The 18,762-nt window shown below is 32.7% G+C and overlaps 1 protein-coding gene across 1 annotated transcript in view; it reads right to left on the reverse strand.

The window, feature by feature from the left end:
• The window catches only part of LOC126739165 (rab11 family-interacting protein 4B), a 51,319-nt gene that overhangs the window by 19,287 nt on the left and 13,270 nt on the right, over positions 1-18,762 (reverse strand). The window contains exons 2-6 of the mRNA XM_050444720.1: positions 9,847-10,119; positions 1,974-2,051; positions 1,591-1,635; positions 1,482-1,526; positions 1,300-1,417 (exon numbers count right to left, since the gene is read on the reverse strand). Coding sequence (XP_050300677.1) covers positions 1,300-1,417; positions 1,482-1,526; positions 1,591-1,635; positions 1,974-2,051; positions 9,847-10,088 — 528 coding nt within the window. The 5' untranslated portion in view covers positions 10,089-10,119. The remainder of the gene's footprint in view (positions 1-1,299; positions 1,418-1,481; positions 1,527-1,590; positions 1,636-1,973; positions 2,052-9,846; positions 10,120-18,762) is intronic.

Below are 18,762 nucleotides of genomic sequence, written 5' to 3' on the forward strand. Positions count from 1 at the left end.
TAGATATAATTATAATTATTTTAATAATTAATTACGTCATGTGATATAAGCAAAATTCTATTTTAGGTTTCTTATAATTTTAGGCTTCTCTTTTTTTTTCTTTTTTTTTCTCTATATTTTTCATAATGGTTAAAACTTATTCAATTTATTTATTATTTACATTGTTATGCTTTCGTATGTTAAGTTAGCAGTGCGGTTAGATAGAGTAGCCCCAGGCTAGATCTCGCCGCATTTTTGGATAATAACTTTTGTAACTATTTTCGTAATATAAAGGCATTTATTATTATTATTATTATTATTATTTTCTCTGTTACGATCTTAATAATTTTTTTTTAAATTTTTTTCTTTACATTTAAATCCCTTTAGTAGGAACGATGATTTACCCTGAGAACCGTTACATTAATCCTCGCCCTTTATACACCTATAATTCTAGTAAATACTTATAAAGCCCAACTAAATACTAATCTCGATTTAGTATTTTGTTTTGTATCTTTTCGTAACTTTGACATTTTTATTTACTACTCTTATACTCTGTTGTTGTTTATCCCTATTTTCTCCAATTTTGTAACTTCCTTAAATATAATATATTCTTTTAATTTTAAAATAAAGCTTTTAATGGCTTTTACCCTGATTATATTATTCCCTGAGAATTAAATAGGCAGGTAACTGAACACTTGCGGGTACGAATAACTTGGTGGCAAGAATTCGATTTAACGATCAAATCTATAATAAATAAATTGAACGCATAATCTGCTCCGTCGGAATCAGCAATGATCCATGGTGGCACGCTACCTCTGTCTGAAAATCGTTAATAAAGTCTCCGAGTAACCTAGATTTAATTCTAGCGGTTACAACATAGGAAGGTTTTCAATAGTCTCTGAGTGCAAAATAACTCTGTTTAATTGCATGGTATACAATTTTACAGTTTAAGAGAATTAATATTCAAGGGCACCTCATTGAGGAAAATCGAAAACAGCAGTGCCTTAAGAAATTCCAATTCGCAAATTTAAGAGAACTCGTTTGGTATTGTTTTTAATTTAACCATCTGAGTTCAAGCCTTTTAAATAAGATTTGATCAAGCAATAAGCCATGCATTGTCAACCATAACTTTGTATTTATTTTAGTAGTAGTAGCTTATGATTTAGGTTGTCAAACGCCTTGGAGAGGTCCAGGCAACACTGGTTCAATGAAATCCTGTATAGCAATGTGAGTCGACCTGCCCTTAAGGAAGTCATATTAAAAAGAATATTGTAGTATTCAAAAAAAGTAGCCATTGCTGACTCATTGTTCTGCACTTACTTTATGGTGAAGATCGTGGACGTCTTCCTCTAAAGAAGCATCTGAATACATGTCATCGGTGGTATCGCAGGTGCTGCTCCTACCGGACGAATTGAAACTCGAACTTCGATACAAGTGGCTAAGCAAGGAAAAAATATATCAATTGATAAATATAATCGTTATAAATTATAAAGTTTGCTTACCTGGCTAAAGCATTTGATCCCAAATTTTGAGTTCTCCTTCCATTGCTAAAATTTCAATAAAAAATTGTATATACTTTTATGCAAATATATATTTAATTGAAAAACTTACTGCCTAAAGGACCCCCACCTTCTGTTCGGCAATGACTCTGAATTACTGAGAAAAAAAATCGCATTATAATGGGTCGAAATAAGTGTGTAAAGTGATCCTTTTTTTATGAATGGCAAATTTGTCGGTAATTTCCATGAATAAAAAAAGGGGATTTTATACACATTTAACATACAAAATTTATTCTATTAATATTAACTTTACGCACTAGTGCGTAGCAAAAACGTCAACAAACTTTTGACAAATTATAAATTAAATGTCAAGTAAACGTCAAATTACTTTTTTAGGCACTAGTGTGTAAAAAGTGAAACTTTATAGACCCTGGGAAGTTTGTAAATTAAGTACTTTACACACGGTAGTAGAATTTTTTTTTAAAAAATACCTACTTTGGGGATGACCTTCTTAGACTGGTTCTTAGCCAAGCGTTTCTGTTTATGTGGGACGGACTTCGAGCATCAGTTATCCTGAAATAAAAATGCATATACAGGGTGTCCCAAAAGTGATGGATCAAACTCAAACAGGAGATAGAGGGAGTCATTTACAATCAAAATCACCCCCTATGTTGTTATGCAATTGTGAATAGGTTAAAAGTTATAGCCATATATGTGTATTTTTTTAACCTTTGTTTAATAAAAGCTTTTAAAAAAATTATACAGTTGATTAAACAATCTGTTTTTTTTTTATTGTACCTAGAAATGATGTGCCTCTCCAACAAAAATATGTTTCTTAAACATTACTTTTTAAGAGCACTAGAAAAACATTTTTTTTGGACTTTTTACAACTTTACAAATAAATACTTAACTTTGATGCCATTTTTTTGCGAAGAAAATATAAGACATGCGAGTGACCCTGAACCTTAAAAACTTTCTGAACCTTAAAAAATTTCTTATTGTCTAATTAAATTTTAATTTTTTTTAGAAATAAGCAAAAAAAATATTCCATGGCTAAATCAATATTTTGCTTTATTATTTTACGGAAAAATAATAAAATTAAGATAGTAAAGTGTCTCAAAAATGTTTAAAAATACATAAGTATGTCGACTTCTAATACTGACCAATTTATCTGCGGTTATTTTGAAGAATGTTGATTTGTCGTAAACAAAATTTAAAAATAATTTAAAATAGGTAGTGTTGTCTTGTCCAGGTACTGGCTAAGTACATACAATTTTGTATTATTTATACAACTGAACACATAATGCCTTATACCGTCCGTGAGTATGCATAAATGCATTATGTTTATGGATTTTGTAATGGAAACGCTCGAGCGGCTGAAAGGGAATATCGTGAACGATTTCCTGATCGTGAACGATATCCTGACTACAGGGTGTTTCAACGAGTGCATAACGCATACGCGGAGGGGCAGATTCATGGAAATCCTCGCAGAATAGGAAGACCTGATGAAAATGCTGAGGCAGAAGATGACATCATTGAAATGGCATTAGAGGAACCTTCAACTAGTATTCGCCGCATATCAAGACGGTCTGGTATTCCGAGAACAACAGTACACCGCATTCTACGAAGAAACCAGTTGCATCCCTATCATGTACAACGGGTTCAAGATCTATTACGGGGTCATTATGACGAGAGGGTGGAATTTTGTAGAGAAATGCTTCATCGTAATAGGCAGGATCCACAATTTTTTAACAAAATTTTATGGTCAGACGAATCTAGTTTTCAGAGGGCGGGAATATTTAATATTCACAATTTACACCACTGGGCATATTTTAACCCCAGAATTGTTAGAAATTACCGCTTTCAACATCAATTTAGTGTGAACATGTGGAGTGGCATTTTTAACGGTTCATTAATTGAGCCGTTTGAACTACCAGCCAGATTAAATGGTGAAATCTATAGGAGATTTTTGGAAGAAAACTTACCTGTTTTACTTCAGGATATTCCATTAAATATTCGTCAATCAATGTGGCTGCAGCACGATGGAGCGCCCGCCCATTACAGCCTTCAGGTGAGATAGTTTTTAAATGAGGCCTACCTTGGTCGTTGGATTGGACGGGGAGATACAATTCGTTAGCCACCGCGCTCCCCCGACCTCAATCCAATTGATTTTTTTCTATGGGGGTACTTTAAGGAGTTGGTATACGCCAGGGAAAATCGTAATGAGGAAGAGCTACGCCACCAAATAATTACAGCAACTAGATTAATTACCGAAAATGGACGTTCATTCAGAATGATTAAGAGAAATTTTATACGCCGATGTAGGTTATGCATTAGATTTCGCGGCAGACATTTTGAACACTTATTGTAAATGATAGCAAAACTATCTTGTAAAATAATAAACCATTTTCTAATGTTTCTTGTACCTTATTGCAATCCACCAACCCAACAAAACACAATTATTTATTTTAAAAAATTGGTAAATATTGATTTAGCCATAAAATTCATTTTTGCCTCTTTTTTGAAAAACTCAAAATTTAATTAGCCAATAAGAAATAATGTATTTAAGTCATGCCTTGCTGGAATCGGTATGAAACGTAGAAGTTTTTAAGCTACAGGGTCACTCTTATATCTTACATTTTTGAGAACAAAATGGCATCAAAGTTAAGAGTACTTATTTTTAAAGTTGTAAAAAGTCCAAAAATAATTTTTTTTTAGCTCTTTCGAAAAGTAATATTTAAAAAAATATTTTTATTAGAAAGGTACATCACTTCTAGGTAAAAACAAACAAAAAAACGCATTGTTTAATCCACTGTATAATAAGCTTTTATTTGACAGTGTGCTTGAATTTAAAAAATACATAAAAATGGCTATAACTTTTAAACTATTCACAATTGCATAACAACATAGGGGGTGATTCTGATTGAACATGACTCCCTCTATCCTCTGTTTGAGTTTGATCCATCACTTTTGGGACACCCTGTATAATATAATATCGTATAGGAAAATGGTAGTATTTTGTTCATAAAGGAGTGGTGTCCTCAAATATTCTCCATTAAGAATTTTGGTTTATTGGGATCGATAAACGGGTTTGGTCAATCAAAAATGCCCCTATTTAAGGGTGTTAAATTTCTATAAAGGGTGTACCCTAATAACCTTATACACGCCATATCTTCAGCTCATATTGATGAAACACTAGTAAACTAAAAATAAATTACTATATGCAAATCAATACGGTTTTGGTCTATTTTATATACCTAATCGGTAAATTAGAAATACCGCACGTTTCCTATTTTCATAAATTAATGTCAAATAGGAAACATAATAAAGTATTGACAAAGGTGTAATTTTCTATTTTAAGTACAATCTGTTTTTGTTTTGTGATGACAAATCTTTCAATAAAAACGTTAATTAAAGACTTTATTTGCTATTATGCAGGTCTACTTACTATTCATAATATACACTGTAAATGCAACAAATTTTTTTTTCACCGAACTTCATATCTTATTTAATTTTCTCATTGTTCTTTATGTACTCCTTTATTTATTCACTGTACAACTATATATTAACACTTTAGATAACCTGAACCATCCAAAACATTACTCAAACTAGTCAAAAGTCAACAGACCAGCAGGCCGCAGGAAACAACGTCACTCTAGATACCAATTAAAGAATTATCAATTAAATATTAATAAGCGGTAGCATCGCGGAAAAAATGCGAAGAAATCGTGTTTCTAATTATATAACAGAATCAAGGTGAGTCGTGTTTTTATTTTAATTTGCGAGTGTATCCTTGGAGACCGTTATTGATGTCTCCAGAAATTTACAGGTTCAAGTCATTTTTTTCTTATAGAATAAGCATAAAAGTGAAAAACGATAAAAATAAAACAAAGGAGCCAGGAAGAAAAATAATTTGTAATAGAATAAAAAATGTATCAAGGTTAAATTATCGACTAAAAATGGTGAAGGTGCCGTTCATTCTGTGCTATATTACGTAAGAATAATCTTGTGTACAAGCATCCTACAAGCTAAAAAACAAAACAAAAATACATTTTCAAAAATTGACAAAACAATGAACAAAATTAAACACAAGAAGACAAAACTTTTTGAACATACTTGAATTAAAGATAACTAAATAAAATAATCAATTACTAAATAAAGGTAAACTTGCTGACAAACCTAGAGAAAAAAAACTTTCCAACATGTCCAAGGTTAAAACCTATCATTAAAAAAGTCGTCCAGGTTATAATATGCCTTAGCCAATAAAAGCGTCTTTAATTCTCTTTTAAGTTTCTTAACATCCGATATATGTCTAATACATAGAGGAACAAGATTGTAATTTTTTTACTTATGTAAATTAATGAGTTTTTGGTAAGGGAAGACGTAGGAATAGGTAGGGGAACATCATTTACACGACGAGTCGAATGGCCAGTGTCAGAGGGTAGTTTGGGAATTTTGTGAATAAGAGCAGCTGTTTCTAAGATAAAGAGTGAAAAAAGAGTTTTTTCAGAAATGAAAGAGGTTTGCAAGAATCTCTTAACTTAGCAGAACACAGGTATCTAACTGCTTTTTTTGAATAACAAAGACAATGTTAAGTAACCCCTTATTGGTTAAACTCCAAAAAGGCAAGCCATACGGAATATAAGATTCAATAAGTGAAAAGTACACTGAACGTGCAACCACCCCTCCCAGCTCTTGTTTTGCCATTCTTACTGCAAAACATCCAGAAGATAATTTCCCAGCTAAATGTAAAATATGATCTTCAAACCGAAGGCGACCATCAATAGTAATTCCTAGGAACTTGCAGCACTCTTTATTCTGCAAGAGGGAATTTTCGTCAAACATCAGACCCTGAACATCGCACTTAAACTCCATAATGGACGTCTTTCTTGCATTAAACACGAGCCTGTTGGAAGCACACCATCCTGATAAAATCTGAAGGTCTTCAAGTCTTAATATAATCAGAATTTTTATGGCTCCATAGTATGGTGGCATCATCAGCAAACTGAACCACCTTGCCCTGCAATTTCAATGAACTCAAGTCATCCACATACAGTAAAAATAACAGTGGTCTCAACACTGAACCCTGGGGAACGCCGCATTTTAGGGATCTAGAAGCAGACAAACGCCCAGACACTGTAACCTTCTGAGTACGATTTGATAGATAGGACTCAAGCCATCGCAACGCTACGCCCCTAAAACCATATTTATCGAGTCGAGCTTAGATAACAGTATTCCATGATCCATACAGTTAAATGCTTTGGATAGATCACAAAACACTGCCGCCGATGACTCTCCAGAATTCAAGGACACATAGACGCTCTCCAAAAACTTTACCGGCTTGAAATCCAAACTGATTTGCAGACAAAATGCCATTATGATGTAAAAAGGACAAAATTCTGCTTTTTGCAAGTTTTTCAACTATCTTAGAGAGGGTAGACAAAATAGAAATGGGACGGAAATTACAAGGCTGATCAAAATCTCCATCCTTATGAAGAGGGATAATCACTGCCTCTTTTAAACATGAAGGAAAGATGCCAATATGTAAAGAATTGTTTATGGCAGAAACTAAAGCATTTAAGGCTAAATCAGGCAAAAAGAGTAACGACCTCGAAGATATCCCATCAGCTCCAGATGATTTATGGTTTTTAAGGCGTTTGATTTCGCGTTGAAATGTGCCTTCAAGGTTTCATAATAATGTTGATTTAAAAAAAATGGTAAATGTTTCGGGTAAAGATTTAGTTTGAGATTGCTAAAAGTTAGTTCTTTTACTTAATCAACGCGACTGTGTTTAATCGAGTAATAATTTGAAATATTATGTCGAATTAAAAAAAAAAAGAGCTGGGTAAAAATTATAAGGCGGAGGAGCCAGGTAAAACGTTTATTTGTAATGCTTTTACGACAAAAGTGCTATCAAACAGTGTCGACTAAGAAATAGTAAAAAGTTAGCTAAATATTTATTTTGCTATTGATACCTTATTTCCTTGATTTAATTAATTGGAATCTTGTATTAATAATATTTTCAAAGCAATATTATTACATCAAATGCAAAAAAATGGCGAATGAGCCGAGTAATGATTTGTTTTCGATTGGTACATAAGTAAACTCGATAGGTTTCACTAATTTTCTGATCATAAAAACACTATCAATGCTCAAATATGTTTAATATAAAAATTGGCGGAGGAGCCGAGAAAATATTAATTTGAGATTATTATAAATTAATTAAAAAAAAAAAAGTTGCTTCGTTAAGTTTAAGTAATTGTCCTATGAGAAGTTTTACAAACATTTGTTTCTCTATTAGGTATGTTTGTATAATTTAATAATTTTTTATTTATAATTTAATAATAATTTATCGAATGAAAAAAAGGCGAAACAGTTGGGAAAATGAAAGAGTTAATTTACGATTGGTATATATTAAATAAAAAAAAAGATGGCTGAATATATTTCAGTGATGTTATTAAATGTGCCTTCAAGGCTTAACAGGTATTGGGCAAAAATTTATTTTAAGATTGACAACTTTAGTTCTTTTACGTCAACTTTATTCCTATATTTTGAAGTATGTTTAAAATAATATACAGTGCATTTTTTTATCTCGGGTCATAGGGTTTTACGTGTAATATTTTTAACCCCATGTTAGAACCTGTTTTATTTAATCGATAGGATTGAAACTTGGAACAAGTAAAGTTTAAGTTAACAGACTTTAAAAAATCCCATTATTTTGCAAAAAAAAATGCGAAAAACCTATTTAAAATACGTTTTTCTGATGAAAAAGTTTGCTTTTTCTGCACCTCGTAACCTTCATTACCTTTACACTTCAAAGCAGGTAGACAAATATCTGACAGTGACACAAAATAATTTCCTCAAAAAATAGGTTTCTCGCAAATTTTTTTGCAAAATAATGGGATTTTTTAAAGTCTGTTAACTTAAACTTCACTTGTTCCAAGTTTCAATCTAATCGATTAAATAGAACAGGTTCTAACATGGGGTTACACGTAAAACCCTATGACCCGAGATTAAAAAAATGCACTGTATAAGAAAAAATAGCGAAAGAAATGGATAAAAAATTGATTTGAGATCTATGCCTAGGCTTTGTTCTTTCTTTTTATGTTATGCTTTAACTATGGCGAAGGAACAGGCGAACATTTCCTAGGTTTTGATATAATTCTAATAAGAAAATAACAAAATTGTCTCATTAGGTTTAAACTGCTTGATTTTACTTTTTATAATGAAGTCGTGATCAAGATTTTCAAAATAACTCAATTAAAAAAAGGAGCCGAAAAGCAATTCGTTTTCAAATCGATAAATGAACTTTTGTTGTTTTTGTTTATTATACGTTTATATTGCCACTTGATTATTAAAATAAATAAAATGTCAATTAAACGATATAAAAGCAGTACAAGGTATAAGAAATCATACAAAGAAAAGATGAAAGTTGCAGTTTTTGCAAAAAATTTGTGTTTCGTCATCACATGCTTGTAGTAATTATAATTATTAACTTTAATTTTCTCTAAATCAATACTTAGTGATACTTTAACTTTAATTTAATTCTTTACTTGTATTTAATATTTATGCATTCAAAAATACGCGTTTTGCTAATAACTTATTTAACTTTACATAATTTGCCTTACATCTTTTCCTTTTCCCACCTTTTGTATATTCCTGAACTATACATATCTTTCCTTATATTGAATACGAATGCGAAAAGAGTGGGAGAAAAGGAGAAGGTTGTGCTAAGCTGTGAATTGAGTAGCAGCAATTCTGGCATTGACCGAAAACCGATCAATGACGTTGATCGATAAGTGTCGACACTATTTTACGCGCGTATTTTTCGGTACGTGACCTACTAAACCCATCCCCAAAATATCCAGGGTAAGTTACTTTATTAACTAAGTTACTCTCTCTTTACGTTTACGAATCAGCAGGTGAGAGGTTTAGATTACCGGTTAGATTCGAATATTGAGTCAGTGAAACCTATGACTTAAGGGTTTTACTTAATTCCCTCGGGATATACATATTTCGAAGGAGTTAGCCCAATTTATAAAAAGGCAGATAGGTTCAAATGTTGTAGCAAAAATGTTAAAGGAACTTAGGCCATCTACCATTTTAAAATTTGAAACTGATATTTTAGAGTGAAACTGACGCTAACCAATGATACAACAGCAAAGAATTACTCAATGTGTGTCACCACCACATGTGATGTAAAACTTGCGCAAGGTCAAACCAGATTCTGAACCACTGAGCGACGTCACAACATACACCTACTTGACCTAAACATTAGGTCACTCACTAATGATGACTACACTGTTTATCACTAATACCAGATACACCCCTACAACGGATTGAACGTAAAAAAAATTCGTAAACTCACCCATCAAAATTCTCGTGTACTGCCTCCTCCCCAAGTCTAATCGGGTCCGGTCCCTCACCCTCACCGTTCCACTCGAAATTCTCGCCGTCTGACAAACTGGAACACTGACTCCTCACACCTCCGTTACTATGGTTACTGGATGCGTTGCTGTCACTACTCGACGCCGGCGTAATCACAAAATGCGTCTTCGGCGGCGTCCCGTCTGTAACTGAGCCCGCTGTGGTGGAAATTGGTGACATCATCCAGCGTGGTGAGTTGTTCCTCTCGGTTATTCTAAAATTTAAAATACTCGTACATAATGGGTTTGTTGTGTGTGTGTGTATGTATATGGTGATGATATTGGTGTATGTTAATGAATGCGATTTTTTCGGTATAAAATGTTAGTGGGCGAGTTTGAATATGAGATCAGATGGCGCCCATGGGCGGCCTAAAAGGAGACAACTTTAATAAATAAATAATATTCAATTTTTATACATTTTTGAATCGGTCATAATAAATGACGTTTTAGTTGAACTACTCAGTAGAAATGAGCGGATCAACAGGGAACATATAACGTCTTGAAGAGTCATTATAAACAATTTAATTGATGAATATGGTGATCTCTAGATTTTAAAGTGTGTAAATGAAATCAAAAAACGTCTTTTATAAAGCCCACTGAGAGGATTTTAGGAGACGTTTAAAAAATTCCATCAATCTAGATCATTGAAAATGACCTTTGTACCTAGACAAATTATTTACCCTTAGGAAATGAACTGAATAACGAATAAAGACGTCTGTGTCACACACAATTGTAGACAATAAAACTCGTGATTCAAATATGACCTAAAAACAATCGTTTACATTTCAATTTGGTAACTGAGGATAATTTGATACAAGCCGAAACGTAGCTACAAAGGGCAGAAAATAACTTATTTTGTAATTTAATTTAGTTGGTTTATTTATTTAGACAAGCAAGAATTTTGGAAACCTCTTTTTTTCAAGCAGTGATGTTAAAGAACAATATTTGATCTTTCAGATGCACATTCACTTTTGAGTTCAAAATCTCCAAAACTAATTAGAATATTCTCATCAGACAAGAAGGATGATATTAAAAAGGCTATTCTTTGCAACAAGGTCCAACTTAATCTAAGTAGAAATTTTAGAAATATCCACTATTTTATTGTATTGTTGTCTAAGGACAATGTCTGATCTCCAAAGTGACCACTTAGTTCAAAGCGTAGAATCTCAAACATTAATTGCCTATTCTCATAAAACAAAAAGCATAATATTAATAAGAATATTCTCTGCACATTTCATACTAGATATAATTCAATTCAATGGTAAACTTTAGAAATGTTAACCTTTTAAGGCAGTTGTGTCGAACAACAACAAGGTGACCACTTACTTCAAAGTACAATATCTCAAAAAATAATTGAACAATTTCCAACATGACATTCAGAAGAATATTCTTAAAAAAATTGTTTTGCGTTCGATCTAGTCTAATTTTAAATTTAAGAAAAATCCGCCATTTTAGGCAGTGGTGCATCTCGAATGATTCTAGAGGTTTGAGCATTATCTCGGTGAGTGTCCATGCTTTTATGCCGTACAAGAGAACTGGAAAGACAGCGGCGTACCATTTTTATTAGCAAATTCAACGTCAAGTCGTTACTGGTTAAAGCTTTCTCTATTCTGGTTTTGATCTAGATAGTTGACACCCACTGATCATTGATGTTGTTATCGGGAAACACCAACTTTGTGTCATTGACCATCATCGCCATTATTAAATTTTTTGCTAATAATCAAATATTTTAATAATCATACAACAGCTCTATATAGTTCTTTTTTTTTTATAAAAGGTAAAAAACACGAAATCTACAGTATCATGTTTTTTACCTTTTATAAAAGTGTATGACCAGCATCTTTGGGATAATGGATGAATTTTTCGAGTTCTATATAGTTCTGCCAATGGATAGGCAGACATGGATCAATAGAGTGGCTATCTAGGTCACCCGATCATAATCCACAGGACAAACTTCTTCGGGATTATGTCAAAGATGAAATGTTCAAAAATAAGTCTCACACGCCTGATATTCTCAAAAATCGCATAATATCGAAATATTTCTTCAAACACAGTTGAAAATATATATGCAGCAAGAATTTTACAATCCTCTGGGATACAGCAGATCTGTTTCTGTCTTATTTTAGCCACTTCCAACATGTAATAATATACATTTTTAATAATGTGAAATGGTACGAGGGCGGGTCAATAAGTCCGTGACTTTTTGAATTTCCCGCCCTTTAATGAAAATGGCAACTCTGCTCCTGACAACAGATAACTGTCAGTTGACGCCTGTCAAAATTTGAACAAGCTGCGTCATTTAGTTTGTGTTTGACAGCTGTTGATAGCAGACTGCCACTCGTTTTGAGAAGAAAATGGAAAAAAGTGAATTTCGTGTGCTCATTAAGCATTATTTTTAACGGAAAAAAACCATCACTCAAACCAAGGCTAAGCTTGATAAATATTATGGGGACTCTGCACCATCCATTTCCATCGTAAAGAAGTAGTTTACTGAATTTCGATGTGGCCGTACAAGCACGGAAGATGCCGAACATTTTAAATACCCAGTCGAGGTCTACTGGGTGTTTCATCCAAAATAATCGAAAAAATTCACGATATGGTTTTAGCCGATCGGAGATTGAAAGTGAGAGAGATTGTGAAAGCCATAGGCATCGCACATGATTCAGTAGTTTCAATTTTGAATGATCATTTGGATATGAGTAAGCTTTCCGCAAGATCGGTGACGCGTTTGCTCACAATCGACCACCAACGCAACCGTGTGACAATTTCCCAGGAGTGTTTGGCGTTATTCAGCCGCAATATGGACAAATTTTTGCGTCGTTTCGTCACCGTGGACGAAACGTGGATCCACCACATCATGCCGGAGACCAAACAGCAGTCGAAACAGTGGATTTCTCGGGGTGAATCGGCGCCCAAGAAGGCAAAGGTGGGTTTGTCAGCCAATAAAGTCATGGCGACCGTTTTTGGGGATGCACGCGGTATAATCCACATTGACTATCTTCAAAAGGGAAAAACAATCAATGGAGAATATTATACTAACTTATTGGATAGATTCAATGAGAAACTGAAAATAAAAAGACCACATTTGGCCAAAAAAAAAGTTCTTTTCCACCAGGACAATGCAAGGGTCCACACATGTGCAGTTTCCATGGCAAAAATCCATGAATTAGGTTACGAATTACTTCCTCATCCGCCCTATTCTCCAAATTTAGCCCCCAGTGACTATTTCCTATTCCCAAACTTAAAGAAATGGCTCGGCGGAAAGAGATTTGATTCCAACGACGAAATCATCTCTCAAACAAATGCCTATTTTGATGACCTCGACAAATCATATTTTTCTGAAGGGATAAAAAAATTGGAGAAACGTTGGACTAAGTGTATAGAACTCAAAGGAGACTATGTTGAAAAATAAAATAACTTTTTATATAAAAACCTGTCTTTTATCCAAAAAGTCACGGACTTATTGACCCGCCCTCGTATGTATAGTGTAGGTATAGGACATAAAACTTCTATCTAGAATCTAATCTAGAATTATCCGAAGAATTCGAACATACAAATGAAAATATACATGAGATTCTATTTGAGAAAAAAAATACATTTAATGTCAAAATAAGCCTGATTCAAAAATGAAATCGGCGTGACCGAACATGTTTTTTTAAATCCTCCCTTTTATTGAACTTATTCGTTATTAAATCACAACCCTGTATACTAATCATGTATTAAATATTATGATACGCTATACATTTTTAGTTATTCAACATTTTTATTATTAATACAGTGTACAATGCACGCCTATGATAGGACAAATATTGAAAAAAAAATAGATACGCAAATAACAAACATTACTCATTAAACCCATTAATGAACGTGTTACAAAATCCTTACAAAAAAAATAATTGACACTTTCCTGTGAGATATACAATAAGCTATTTTTTAATTAGTCATTGTTCTACAAGAAAAATTACATAAAAGACAAGCTACATGTATCCAAAAATAAATTAAATTCAATATGGAGCTTGTAAAAACTACTACACAGATTATGTAATACACACTTAACGTACCTTTTAAGTCTATTTAAAACCAAATATTTAACTTAAAATCATCAATACCAAAAAACACTTGTCTTCACCACAAACCAACATAACTTAACCCAGAGGCCCTATACTTGACAAAAGGGCCGGAAAAAGACCCTTATATTCACCTGTTCTTGGAGTGCTTTTACATAAAGACGATTCCAGCTAGTGCATGTTTAACTGACAACAGGTAATAACCCCCGTCGCTCAACCTGATCGCCTTCGAGGTCTTTAAATGTCTATTCTATGGTATCTGCCAACAGATACCCTATATTTGATTACCATAAGCTGGTATGGCGTTCTGTAGTAGGTCAAAGTATGTAAAGAAAGGTAAAAATGTATAGTGCGTTTATTGAATCGTGACGTAATATTGAAAATGGTTGCTTATTATTATGTGTATATGTAGTATGTTATGTATATATTGAAATTTAATAAAACACACATATACTAAATATGTAGGTGTTTTTTTTATGATTTCAGGTAATTCCTTTCTGTACTAATGTGCAGATTTACCATCGTAGGCAGCATAGAATAAACTTTTTCTTTTTTTCACAATTGCTTTTAAGATCCTACATCAAGTGCGAATGTATATGAAGGAAAATAGAACTTTTCTCAGTGTTTTCTTGATTTATATCACGATTTTATTTTTTAATTACAGTCTGGACCGTTTGAAAACTCTATTTTTTCTGGCGTATAATGAAAAATCATCATTTCAATATCATTCTTTTTAATGCCTCAGAGTGATATGCGGATATAAGAATAAAATTTGAATTTTTCCAATATATTCCTATCTAAGGAAATTGAAGCCATTCATTCAATCCACCGAAGCACAACCAAAAGTCATGGAGATGCGCTGATCAGCCAAAAGACGAAGGCCATCATAAAACCCAATAAAGCTAAACAACACAACAACAGTCACACGAAAACGGATATTTTATTTTATATCGCATCAAGCCAGCTGATGAAGATATTACGTTCAATCATCTCAAGCACATCTCGAATGGAGGTCTGCTTGTTACCGTTGAATCGAATAGGGCAGACAAAATGAAAACTTTGGCCAATCAAAAACTTGTTGAAGAATATAAGTTCGTGCGATTAATGCAATTGGTTGGTCTGCCAAAAGATCTCTAAATAAACTTATTTTTAATAATACATCTAGCATGAGTATTCTTAAAATATAGCCTGCAAGGAGGGATGCAAACATTTGTCAAGCTTATATATCTAATTCCTATTAATTTTTAAATTACTACCGGGATCATCTGGAAATTGTGATTTTCTAGTGTACTTTATCCAATTAAAATGAAAAAATATTTTTTTTTGCAAAATAAAAATTGAATTTTTCTACTGTTGGAATTCAGGAGCATCTACTAATGAGAGTAAATATAGAATTAGATAAAAATTGAAGGTAAGTCCTTTTGCTTAAAGTAACAAAAAACAACAAGTACAAATTCTCAATAAATAAATCCACTCATTTGCTTACAAGTGCGAACATTTACTTCCGTAAAAGTGATGCTGTTGTTTAGTAGCATCAGACTGATAAATGGCATTAATAGCTGTTTTAATCTCTGATCAGAGTTATGGAATTAAGCCTTAGCTTATAACACCTTTTTGAGAACCTGTTGACACAGTCGTAAAAAAGGTGTAAAACATATTTTATTATATTATATATTTTTTTATTTTATATTTTAATATATGTATTCTCATTTAAAACAAAACTCTTTTAACGATCTCTAATAATTCTATCTCAATTTAATTAATTCCATAATCATTTAATAACTTGATATATTTAAAATAACGTATATTGCTAAAGATCTCTAATATTCATTGAGTCAAGAGGACACCCAAAAATATTAATTGGCCAGTCAGTCAGAAAGCTCCGTTTGAGAGAAAAGTGTGTATGTTGGTGTGTTGGCAAAAGAGTTGTGTTTACTGGTTAAATCAGGCTGCTAAATTTAATAGTGGTGAATATGTGAGAAATAGTTGATCTTGAGTAGATATGTGGCCATTATGAGTAAGTTTGTACATGCCCGCACAAGTAGGTGTGAAAGCCTCTGTTCAATTAGGAACGAATGCGCAATTCCTCGAGTGCTGTCTGGTAAGACTGGGAGCCTTACCTGGGGCTCGATTGACACGAATAAACAGAAGGATATATAATATAGTAGTATTATAGTAGAAATATATCCTTTGTCTAATTCGTTGAGATGCTTACTGTTTAGCGGCAGTGGAGCGTCTGGGGAAGCCCTTACTATTCTAGGTGACACTAGCTAGTCGTCAAATAAAGGAAGATAACATGTTTGACTTAATATGTATATATTGAAATGTGACATTGTGTAAATTGATGTTGACTGAGATGATGCAAGAGAACGGAAGTTCCCCGGTGAGTATATCTTATTATTGCCAAAAGTTGACAGAACAGTAAATATTAACATATAAATAAATAAAACGAACAAAACATATAAATATTATAAAACGACGCTTTCCTATGCTGAAATATTTTTGTCGAATAACACGTGTATCTGGTTGAGAAACTGCAGGTCAAACCACGACAAATTTTGTTATTTACAATACTGAAAAAGCAAGAGAACCTGTTCATTTCCAAATATTTTTTAATTTTGGATATCAGCATTCACTTGTTTTTATAAAGCATTTGCTTACAACTATAAGACAATTATTATTGATATTGAATGAAGTAGTTGCTTTTACTCCTTCCTTTTGCTTCACCTTCTAGCACCTTATAAGCACTTACTTTAGTTTTATTCATATGCCTCAATGAAAAACATCTTTTTATTACTATTTTTTATGATAACTTAATCTAAAGTAAGAATATAAGAACGAAAATTAAACTCCTCCGCGTTGTTTCTAAATTACGGTTCATTGCTAAATTACTGCCTGGTTCATCTGGAAATTGTGTTTTTCTAGTATAGTTTATCCAATTACAATGACAAAACCCTATTTAAAAAATCAGTTTCTTCGACAGAAAAGATTATTTTCACGATTCGATGGACCGACTATAAAACTGAAATTCTTGGGCACAGGTACTACTAGGCTTCGCTGACTCATAAAGAGTGGTTCTGCGGTGGGATCGTACGCCATGTTGCCACTGTTTCTTAAAAATCCTTAAAAACATTTTCGTGATTGACATAAATCGCGATGAGTAAAAAGTGAATATTTGATCTTGGCATTACAGACAAGTGGTAATTGTGTAATTTAAAGATCTCCTTATATAGTTTATGATAAAATTACTTTTTAACTAAGAGCCGCTTAGAGTATTCTGGAAGGTTAGGGAGAACCGATGGCAACGTTGCATATACCAACAAAAATATGGAATCCTCGGTACCGCTTGGTACCAACCATCATGGTAAAATAAATACATACTTTTACTTTTTGGTACTTAACCAACTCTCGCACAGGAAAGGTTATTATTTAACTTGAGAACGGATTTTAGACACTAAAAACAATACAAATAGTAATTTGTAGTAGCGCATTATAAGTACAAATTACGTTGTTTTTAACCGGTTGAATGACTTTGATGGGAAGTTAATATAACGTCATAATTATTATGCCATGAGAATTTTGTCTGGTGGTTGCATAGTTTATGAAAACGATGATAGTGGAGGCGTATGTATATGCATTTTTTTTTCAAATAGGAATTGCTGTTAATCATTCGCTTAGTCACTGAGATTGTGTAAATGAATTAAAATATAATGAGTTACATCGTAAGCGGCCCTTATTTCTGACGAGTATGAAAAGGCCTGTGGGAAGGAGGAAGAATCACATCGAAGGGGACTTTGATTAGCTGGAAAATAATCATTTATCAAGATTGCTTTCCTTAGACGTGCTTCATACAAAAGCTTTTGCTTTTCCTCACAATCTCATTTTCTCAAATGATCTGCAAGAAACTCCTCAAACATTACTAACCCTGTATAAATTATTACGTTATGTAAATACGTTAATTATTCTCCTAGTTTTTGTAATATTTTACAAAAACTTATTCGTATTCTGTAGTTAAAGTTGATTCATAAGGTTTATTTAGGGTTCTACTTACGTTTGGTTTAATATTTTCATCTATAGTGTATAGTTTTTAAGTGGTACTAGATTTTAGTTTTGGCACCAATTTAGGTTATATTACTGTAAATCCCTGTATTTAAAATTTTCTATAATTTGTATACTTGCTTGCTTTAACTGTCAATATTCTCCTGAAATTATTGGCCTCTTTCGGCAAAAACAATGAAGAAAATTATAAATATTTCGAAATTGTGCCATCTGTCAGGTATACAAGCAGAGTATACTTTGAAATTGCCTATTTATGGCTTGTCAGACATTGACAAAAGACAACTGATGTTTAGTAGTGGTAGGTTGGGTTGTTGGTATGACTTGCACTTATGGATAATAAAGCAAGTAATAAAATAATTATAATGTGTTATTAATCTATCTCATTATTCAAGTGTACCCAATCAAGTGCTCCCAAATTACAAGAAGAAAAATAAATATGAATTAACATGGCGCAGTCGGTAGGATAATGTGTCATAATATACCCTTAATCCCATGGAATAAAGTAGGTTGTGACTTGTTTGAGCTGTATGGTGAAAAATATTTACTTTTAATTGATTATTATTCAAAATATATTGAAATAGAAAAGTTAAATTTTGACACTTATAGCTCTACAGTAGTACAAATAATGAAGTCAATATTTTCCCGACATGGGATTCCCAGAATAGTTATTTCTGATGGTGGACCTCAGTTCATGTCAGAAATATTTAAAAGATTTACTAAAGAATGGGAATT

The sequence above is a fragment of the Anthonomus grandis genome, chromosome 8 (assembly GCF_022605725.1).
Source record: "Anthonomus grandis grandis chromosome 8, icAntGran1.3, whole genome shotgun sequence".
Taxonomy (NCBI): domain Eukaryota; kingdom Metazoa; phylum Arthropoda; class Insecta; order Coleoptera; family Curculionidae; genus Anthonomus; species Anthonomus grandis.